This window comes from Vespula vulgaris, chromosome 21, assembly GCF_905475345.1.
Source record: "Vespula vulgaris chromosome 21, iyVesVulg1.1, whole genome shotgun sequence".
In the NCBI taxonomy this organism is placed as follows: domain Eukaryota; kingdom Metazoa; phylum Arthropoda; class Insecta; order Hymenoptera; family Vespidae; genus Vespula; species Vespula vulgaris.
The window spans coordinates 1,509,946-1,519,830 of NC_066606.1; the positions used below are offsets into that span (position 1 = coordinate 1,509,946).

At 27.2% G+C, this 9,885-nt stretch overlaps 2 protein-coding genes across 4 annotated transcripts; one reads left to right on the plus strand and one right to left on the minus strand.

The window, feature by feature from the left end:
* The first annotated feature begins 83 nt into the window (after positions 1–83).
* Positions 84–1,711, plus strand: LOC127071451 (histone RNA hairpin-binding protein). 2 transcript variants are annotated; one of them, XM_051010732.1, is made up of 3 exons: positions 84–403; positions 479–1,199; positions 1,312–1,711. In XM_051010732.1, exons 2-3 carry the CDS (start codon positions 661–663, stop codon positions 1,454–1,456), a joined length of 684 nt encoding a protein of 227 aa, XP_050866689.1. In that variant the 5' UTR covers positions 84–403; positions 479–660; the 3' UTR covers positions 1,457–1,711. The 2 variants fall into 2 exon arrangements, with proteins under 2 accessions (XP_050866689.1, XP_050866691.1); XM_051010734.1 differs by having other exon boundaries at positions 257–403; positions 527–1,199.
* LOC127071447 (uncharacterized) lies at positions 1,226–3,006 on the minus strand. Of its 2 annotated transcripts, none has more exons than XM_051010726.1 (4): positions 2,833–3,006; positions 2,470–2,628; positions 2,129–2,405; positions 1,226–2,054 (listed from the first exon to the last, which is right to left on the minus strand). In XM_051010726.1, exons 2-4 carry the CDS (start codon positions 2,619–2,621, stop codon positions 1,572–1,574), a joined length of 912 nt encoding a protein of 303 aa, XP_050866683.1. In that variant the 5' UTR covers positions 2,622–2,628; positions 2,833–3,006; the 3' UTR covers positions 1,226–1,571. The 2 variants fall into 2 exon arrangements, with proteins under 2 accessions (XP_050866683.1, XP_050866682.1); XM_051010725.1 differs by having other exon boundaries at positions 2,721–3,004.
* Positions 3,007–9,885: the final 6,879 nt, after the last annotated feature.

Below are 9,885 nucleotides of genomic sequence, written 5' to 3' on the forward strand. Positions count from 1 at the left end.
GTACATAATGTATATTTATGTACATATTACAAGATATTATGACAATATAATACCCTAAGTATAATTTTGGCAATGAAAAGTACAAGCAAATTCATAGTTATCTATTTTAGAAAATCCTTTATTTATTCTTTTATTATTTAAAATATATATGATATAATAATTACTCTTTATGTATTGTACCTCCTTTATGAGAATAGTATAAATTAAACATTACATAAACCAATATAAAATAACACTGTACTTATTTGCATCCATTTTTAAAAATTAGTTGGTAATGGTAAGGTAGCATGAAAACATACCTTTCATGTTTAGTCTGACAAATAACACTAGAAAAAGATATAAAGTAACTTTTTAATTTAAAAGAATCGATTATGAAAAAAAAATATTAAAAAAGTATAAAGTGGTGAGTGAAATCGTGACAGTGTGTACAGCTCATTTTTAGTAGTAAAAGAATTTTCAATTTTGTCTTTCTATATAGGTTATATCTCAATGGATTCTTACCAATTTCGTTATCTACCTAATACAGGTTAATGCGTCACAAATCGTTTGCTGCAATACGATCCTTAATTTTTTTAATTGGTGAAATCGTAAAAAGTTAAGATATATATCTTCGAAAATTCGGATAATTATATTTACAAGAAATCAAATCAGTGACATACAATGAGTTCAGATAATGAAGAATTAATGTTGACAAACGAAGAAGATGATCTTCTTGATGAAATATTATGTATGAATACGAATTTAAAACCACATGCACAATCGAAAAAGCATGTAAAAATAGAAGATAAATCAACAAATAAAAATAATTGTATAAATGAACCTGAATGTCAAACAAAAGAATTAAAAATTCATGATGCTTCACAAACTAAAAAAAATCCAAATAGCGGAGAATGCCCTAAATATAAAAACAGTGAACAATCTAGCAAACATGAGGATAATGCTGCATCAATTCATCAAAATGTAAACAAAAGGCCAAGAGATACGTCAACATTGGATACACGAAATCCTAAAATCTCATGTCTTAGACATCGCGATGATTCAAGTTCTACAACTAATAATACCAAATTATATTCAGGAGAAAACAATAAAAAACATGTAGAATATGAAACTGATCCTACAATACTTGCACGCAGACAAAAAGAAATAGATTATGGAAAAAATACTATTGGATATGATCGATACATTCAAACTATTCCTAAGTAATACATTCAATTAACAAAATTAATCAGTGATTTTTATAAATTTTCGTTTTATTTTATTAGTGATGAGTATTGTATTTGATGTATAATACTTCATATTGTTTTATTTCAGAGAGCAACGTACAAGAGAACATCCAAGAACTCCTCCAAAATACATTAAATATAGCAGAAGAGGATGGGATGGAATGATTAAATTATGGAGGAAACAGCTTCACAATTGGGATCCTCCACAAGAAAATGAAAGTAATGATAGTTAATAAAATTGGTCATTTTTATAAGAATACAATAGAAATAAGATACTGAGATATAATTAAAACAGTATTATGTTATGATAAATTATGAAACTATATACAAAATTGTTCATAAATATTGTCATTTTAACTTCATTTCAAGCTTCTCAAGTATAGCATCTAATTTTCGATTAATATTCTGTTCAATTTCATTTAATCTATGCATAGTTCTTGTTTCCATTTCATGAAACTTGTTATTAATATATGTTTCAATGTTTGTAATTTCTACATTTTTACAATCACCTTTGCAATTAAGATCCAATTTTTTGGTCTCTTCAATTACATTTTTATTATTATTTTGAACTTGTGAAGTGTTGGAAATAATAGTCATAAGATTTCTTAAAGGTATAATTTCATCATTTTTAGCATTTGTTTCTTGTTTAACAGATTCTAATATTATATTAGCTAAAGTTGCTTTTTGTTGTGTTGAACCATTTAAGTTATTCAGGAAATTTGTTATTGTATAATCAAGTATTTCTGATTCATTTTCTTTAACAGATTCTGTTAATATAAGTTTTATACCGAATATCCATAACATAGGTTCTGTATTTTTTATTTTCGTAAACTGAAAGATAAAAAATAAGAAGCTGCAATTCAGTAAGAAAACAAGTGTTTTTATAAAATAAAATTATTTATTACTTTAATACTGGCCTCAGTAGTAGGATGTTCTAAAGTCACTTCTGCTAAATATATAGTACTTCCTATAAACTCATCTACTTGCTCTGCAAATACTGTAGTTGCATATTCTCCATATTGTTTAAAAAATTCTATGACATATGCTTCAGAGAGAATTATGATGCGTGATATTTTTTGATTATTTGTTAATTTTATGTCCAATGTACATGGTTCTGTCACTTGTTCCGTAGAACGTAAATAAATACATGTATCCAAGGAAATTATATCATCTAATTCTATACTACAACACAAATTTTAGTATGACTAATTTATACTTTTTTTCTACCAAAAAACATATTTATTACCTCTCTGGAGCAAGGGATAATGGCATTGTGGTAATAGTATCTACATAACATTTCTTTCTATCAACCATCCAATTAGATGAAACTTGTATAAAATCTTTTATTGAAGGTGTTGAGGTTAATATGTGACAGTTTTCTTCCATTGTTGCCTCCATTTCTACTCTAAATTATTTAATAAATATGTAGAATTTTCATTATATTCTTCGCATAAAAAATCAAAACGGATAAAAATATATATTAGATTACATATTTACTTTAATTTTTTACAAATAATATTAAATAATTAATTAACACAGGACGTTAATCGAATACTTCGTAAAAATGGAAACTTATTACGCGCCGACAACTACGAATGAGATACATAACCTTTTTGTACAATATTACGATTAATCTTTACGACCGAGGTTTGCGATATTCTCGACAAAACAGTTTTACTATTACGTTCGTACACCGAGATATCCTCGACACGAATAAAGGACTGTTGCTCAAGATTGTTTACCATCTTTCCTTCGAAGCGACTTCAGCGACGAACTCGGATGAAATATGAACTATAAGGGAAACAATGTACCTATTTTATCAATATGCAAGTTTAATTAAATTAAAAGTCTTATGCATAACATATTATACTTCTCCGAAGATAGATTACTTGAAAAATGTCTATTAATTAGAGAAACCACATTTTGTGTTTTTAATTAAAGTTATATATGTAACTACAGTTCATGAAAGTAATATTATTTATGACGAAATGTGACAAATATTACATCGAAAGAAATATCACGTATGCATTATTAATGAATAAAATTAATAAGGAAAGTAGATTTTTAAAACGAATTAATACGAATGAGTATAAATAAGAAATATAACTATAGAGGCTAACCAGTGAGAAGGCGAAGTTAATAAAATAGGAATCTTCATCAGATGTTAAAACAGGAATCTTTTGTATCAACCGAAGTAGATGGTAAAGTAGATAAATTTTTTAAATCTACGCGCCTATATATAGTCAAACATTTACTTTTAAGTAGTACAAATCAATCACTCATAGTTGGTTAGATATTTTTTTTTACATATTTTTTTTAGCATTTAACATAGAACATGAAGAATTTTAAATTTAAATATTTAGTGCAAGGTATTATAGAAATTAAAAAAAACAGGAAAAAAATTTGGTCTTCGTTTGATTTTTAGAGATATCGGGCGACTGCTCTAGCCATCTGAGCTAGCGAGAAACTTCAGCCCAAATTTTCCTTACGGAAACACATTTATCTACTGCGACTCGGGATGAAAGGAGAAATGACACGTCCATTCCGGCCCCCAACCATAACTAAATTAATTCGATCTTCTTTGGACGTCTACGCACATTTATTCCTCGACCTATGGCAGTACATAAATCGAGGAATTAGCGCTTACAGCGCTAAGCTAACTTAACTTAAACCCCATATATATTGCCCTAAGGGCAAGATACAAAGAAGATAGAGAGGTTAAGAAAGCGACGTCATTAATTGTGGTTTTCTTCCCCCTCAGATGTGGACTTTTCCATAACACAGGAGAATATGTTGCATGTAGGTTCTTCCTGGCTGTACTAAGCCCAAAGGATGTGGTAACCTATTTTTAACTAAGAACACACACAATTATATATATAGGTCAACACTTTAACATTTTACCTAATTTACTTATATAAACTACTAATTATCTATATATATATAATCAAATTTAAAATTCATATAAGCAACTGTTCAACCTGTGGGAGAAGGTGAGGGTAAGGAGAGGGGGATAGGCACAAGTGGAATAGAAATTATTATTAGGCCCCACCCCAATCCCCGAGAAATAAACGGTTTCTGTAAGAAATTTTTGAGCGTCGGTTCCTCGACCGGGATTCGAACCCAGGACCTTTCGCTTTCCGATCAAACGCTCTACTACTTGAGCTACGAAGACCTACGTATAAATCAGTGTTTAAATATATTTATATACGAAAGAATTTCCTAATATGTATATTAAATTTTACATAATTTAACGAAAAATGATCTTTTTCCGATCATAACTTATTTTAATGATATGTTTTATTTAGTATTAAATGTTTCTTTTAAAAATAAAATTTTGGTTAATATTATATTAATATATATAATTACGTGTTATGTTTGAATTTCGTGCCATTCACGAATAATTACGGAAGAAGCCGAATTGTTTTCAAAGATAACAGAAATTTAAAGTCATAAAAGTATAGTTAGTAAATCTTTTATGAATAGCGTTATGTTATATTTTTCTAATTTGCTTTTACTAATACTTATGTATACATATGCATAGATCTATACTTAGTCTATGGTTTAATTAATTACTAAATATATATACTTCATCTTTTTTTCATTCTCTGATTTTGTCAAAAATGATGGATATATCTTAAAATTTTATCTCACTCATATAAGTAATTTCAATCATATAAGTATCTTAAAAAACTACTCAAATAAAATATTTATAGTATATAGGTATATGTAATTTTTTTGTTGAAAGTATAATAAAAGCATATAAAGGTACATGTGTATGAATATTTCAATGTAAAGAAAAAATAAAATAAGAACAATATATTTCTTTCCAAACATTTAGATTTATTTTGACAAGTGACTATCAAATATATTATTAATCCTTAATAATAATTCATTAAAATTAAGAAACAATTAATTCTTTAAAAATATGAAAATAAATTGGGAACATATTAAAAATAAAAGCATTGGATCATCTATCAGAGCATTCTCAAATTTGTATGACGATTGTCAATATTTTGTAAAAGGTTTATTATTTATAAAAAATTGAAAGTAATTAATAACCTAATAATTGTGTTGCAAAACAAATCCTGAATTAGAAGTAAATAATAATCTAATAATTGTATTTCAAAATAATATAAGAATTGGAAATAAGTAATAATCTAATAATTGCGTTTCAAAATCAGGACTTAATAATACCAGTGTTAACAACGAAAATCACACCTCTAAAGTTATCATTAAATGAGATCAACAGTATGATTTTATTAAAACAAAATTGTATTGGGAAAGAAAATGTCAAAACAAATTGAAAATATATTAAAAATAAAAGCATTAGATTTCCTACACGTGCACCACATCAAATTTGTATCAATGGCATTATTTTTAACATAACAATCGACAAAATTATCGTATAGGAATTACTCGCTGACAATAAGTAATAATCTAATAATTGCGTTAAAAAATCAGGACTTAATATCAATGATTAATACTAATAGGATCTGTAAAAATCATATGCGTAATATTAAAAAATCTTAACGTTGAATAAGATATCACAAATAAAAATAATCGACTGATATAATACTTAGGAGATAAATTCTAGCGAAAAAGGAATTATTCTACATTGATATTAGAAGGAATTGATTTATTTAACAGATCGATATCTAACGAATTGCATATCACAGAAATAATATAACCTAAGAAATATGGATTCAATGAATTTCAATAAATTTAATTCAATTAACAGCAACGATAACAGCTTTATAATTATATTATTACATTGTTGTTTTCCTTCAATATCCTGTGTCGAATATTTATCGTTATCAAATACTTTTTCTTATTTTCGTTCGTTATCTCGTATGATCCTTTATACTCTGGCAATTTCTTTCTTCCACTTGTCGCTGATATGTATCTCTAAGGAGTTAAATCATACAATTGTTCGAAACTGTTTCTAAAAATGTTTTCAAAAAATCATCCAATAATTTTCTATAACATTTACAATTGTTGGTTAGATATTTGAAAACATAGAAATAATTTTTAATTAAAAAAAAAATTGTTAATTCATTAGAAATTCACTTTCGGAAGTTGACTCTCTAAAAGAAAGAAAATTATCGCTAAAAGAAAGAAAATGATCGCATTGATTAACATTCCTGAAATAAAAAGTCGAAAGATATTAATAAGCTATACTATTACATGTCGTAGGGAGAAATAACGAAAGACAAAATTTACGAAAAAATAAAATCTTTTCTTCGATAAAATAACTAATCGAAAAAATCATATATCCAGTAAAACAAAAACAAAAAGAATTCTGTGAACGATTCTGTAATACGAACGAATTCTGTAATAGTAACAGTAATTGTGTAATTTTTTCGGCTGCTACTGACAAGGTTAGGAAAATCTTTTTCGAGAAAGACGCTTTTAAAGTTACAGTAATTTATACAAAAATAAGAAATAAAACTAATTAACTTACTCCTTTCAATTTCTTAATCAATTATCCTTAGATCATATAAAAACTGCTCAGATTAGAATTTTCGTCTTCGTCGTTGGTTAATGCGTTGTATGTCCATTGAAGTACGATATCGATTTTCGCTTATTGTCTATCATCGAATAATGTTATAACAATGTTAACAATAATTCCTACTGAAAAGTGACGTTAAACGCTAAACGTTAAACGATATTTTCGTCGCAAACTTTCGAATAACTAACGTTCAAATTCCTATTATTACTTCGACTAAAAATATATAAAAATCATTCAGGAAGAATATCTCTATTAAAGATTTCATACACGAATTTATTTGTTTAAAATTTTCTTCCTGCGAATGAAACGATACGTTATTATTAGTCACGTTTATTGTCGTTCGCTCACCTTCGTTCGATCCCGATCGTTCTTTTTTGTTTTCAGTATTGATATTCTAAATCATTATTGATTATATCTGTCGTTATTTTTCTCACGAATATTTACTATCGTTGTCCTTTAATGTTATCGACATTTCTTGTTCATTCGCAAATAAATTGTTTGTACTTTCCTTTCTCCTTGGTGTGTCCAAGAGTTGCTTGATTGTTCCTTCATCTTCTTCTTTAATCGTATTCATAAATATTTAATTAATATTTTACGTATATCTATCGATAGTATTTTGACGACAATTAGATGATTTTCGGTATAACGCAAATATCTACCGGAATAATAATTACGTGATAATAATTACGCAGTTTTAATCATGTGTATATTTTACAAAGAAAATTTCGTAATGTTAAATTTATATATAGTACATATACTTTCTTATTTGATATTTCACTTCTAGTAATTTATCAGATTTTTATTAGAAACGAATTAATGTATAGAATATAATAAAACGTACGATCAAAAATGACGCACTCCCTTCGACTGCCAAATCACGACTGACTTCGATTCTCACGGATATGTTACATATTAGTTGTAGATGTCGCTACTTTCGATTTCCATAGCGTTCCGCGCAATTTGATTGGTGTACGTATAAATAGAAGCGAACTTCCTTAACCACTTAGATCGTCGCATATTGGCGCCAAATTGAAAAAGCGATCATTCGATGAATCCAGTTATAATCGAACATGGAGAATAAATGATTTATATTTATATCTATAAAAGATGATGGATAAAATATTGATGACTATAACTATCGATATATTTTTTTATTAAACAACGCTGTCATTAAAATTCGAATGTTTCGTGAGAAATATCGTAGTAATAAAAATACGGATAAAAAAAAGAAAAAAAAAATTAGATCTTCGTTAGATCTTCAAATCTATCTGAGCTATCTAGGAAACTTTCAACCCAAATATATATTCTTCTTTCGAACACCTCCTACCTCTACTTACTCTCCCTTCCATTCGTGAGAAATAAAATTAAGATACTCCATTTCCATTCCCCTAACAAATGCTAAAATTTTATTGTTATGGCTTACATCTTACGTCAAAAAATGTAAAGGATCATCTCTGATTAATGAACTTTTTGCGGCTTCATTATTAAGTTCTATGTAGATATGTGTGCAAAGGTTTTTACACTCACGATTGAATTGTTTTATACTTACAATGCCGGCCAACTCTGCCATAACGAAAGGATTAATAAAGAAACGCCATTATCAATGGTTTCACAACATTGAAGGTCAAAATAAGCATTTAATAAAACGTCCGATCGACATTGAAATCATGCATTTTACGTTACGATTTTCTAACATCTTTTTTTTCTTTTTTTTTTTTTTCGTTAAAATGAAAGTTATTTGTAAAACTAATAATAACGTGATTAATACTATAATAAGCATGCTGTAAATATATTAAGGGCTATCATTATTGGTAATAACGATGATAGTGATAATGATGATTATGATAATGATAATGATGATGATGATGATGATGATGATGATAATGACAATGAGGATGATGATCATAACGATGAAATTAATTAGCAATAACACTTTTTTTTCCAAAATCACATACGTTTTCAAATAAAAAATATCTAATAATTACTATAGTCGAAGGTGATGTGTTGATGATGACAGTAATAAAAGTGTGAAATTAACACACAAATCAATGTTATTATATAACATAAATCATCTCGACGAAGAAGAACGAAAGAATTGGATGATATCACTTCGTGATTACAATCGAATAGAGGATAGGTCGTTTATACATATTATCCGAAAGGCCCCATTCGATGTGCATGTAACTTTAGTAGTCGCCAGTTTATATAATGCACTACACACTTACGCGCTAAATCCTTCAAAAATTACAAAAAGCACCAAATATATTATGTCCGAAATTTTGCACTCCGCCAATTTTCCCAATAGGAGGCTCCGACGATTCTTTTATTTCATTATATTTAAAAAGAAATTATAATTAAATTAAAAAAATGGCAACGATCGTTAACGTTGCGCGCTTTTTCCTACATTCTTCTTTTTTTTTTACAATATTCTCTCACGTTACAAATTCAACGACAGGGAAATCGTTTACAGTTCTTAAAATAATCTCTTTGTCATTTTTTATTTCGATTAAACTTTTTACTTATTTTTTTTTTTCTTTTCTTTTCTTTTTTTGCTAATCCTTCCTACTACTCTTTCTTCCTTCCTATATCGTACTTACACGTTTCGCGCGTATTATTTCAAAAAGAAAAAAAAATAAAGAAAGAAAGACGAGGAACAGATATTCTCTCTGTATAATATTATATGTATATATCTTTCAACATTCCATCATTTATTCGAGCTTCTTAGAAGTACTCCGTACGATCGTAAATAATATACACGCTGAATTACTCTATTTTACATCGATTATTATTTTTTTTTCTTTTTTTTGTTCTTTTTTACGATTTCCTTTTTTTCCTTTTTATTATTATTATTATTATTATTATTATTATTATTATTATTATTATCATTATTTATTATTATTTTATTATTATATTATTATTATTATTAATCCACGAAAATCTAAATATCATTTTTTGTTCGAAATTCTTTTCATAAATTACAATAAAAAGAGCAAAGAACCTTGTTTGAGATTTCATTTTGCATTTCAATTTTCTAAGGAATACCGATGCAATTTAGTCATCCATAAAATGGAATTAGCATCAAAGCGTTTACAGAATATCCATAATATATACAACGAATATTGTATATATACGATCGAATATATAAAACAGATA

Coding starts and splice junctions, on each gene's coding strand:
- LOC127071447 (XM_051010726.1), bottom strand. CDS start 2,621: ATGGAGGCAACAATGGAAGAAAACTGTCACATATTAACCTCAACACCT. Junction 2,406..2,469: donor TTATCCCTTGCTCCAGAGAG/GTAATAAATATG, acceptor TTTGTGTTGTAG/TATAGAATTAGATGATATAA. Junction 2,055..2,128: donor CTACTGAGGCCAGTATTAAA/GTAATAAATAAT, acceptor TTTATCTTTCAG/TTTACGAAAATAAAAAATAC.
- LOC127071451 (XM_051010732.1), top strand. CDS start 661: ATGAGTTCAGATAATGAAGAATTAATGTTGACAAACGAAGAAGATGAT. Junction 1,200..1,311: donor TACATTCAAACTATTCCTAA/GTAATACATTCA, acceptor GTTTTATTTCAG/AGAGCAACGTACAAGAGAAC.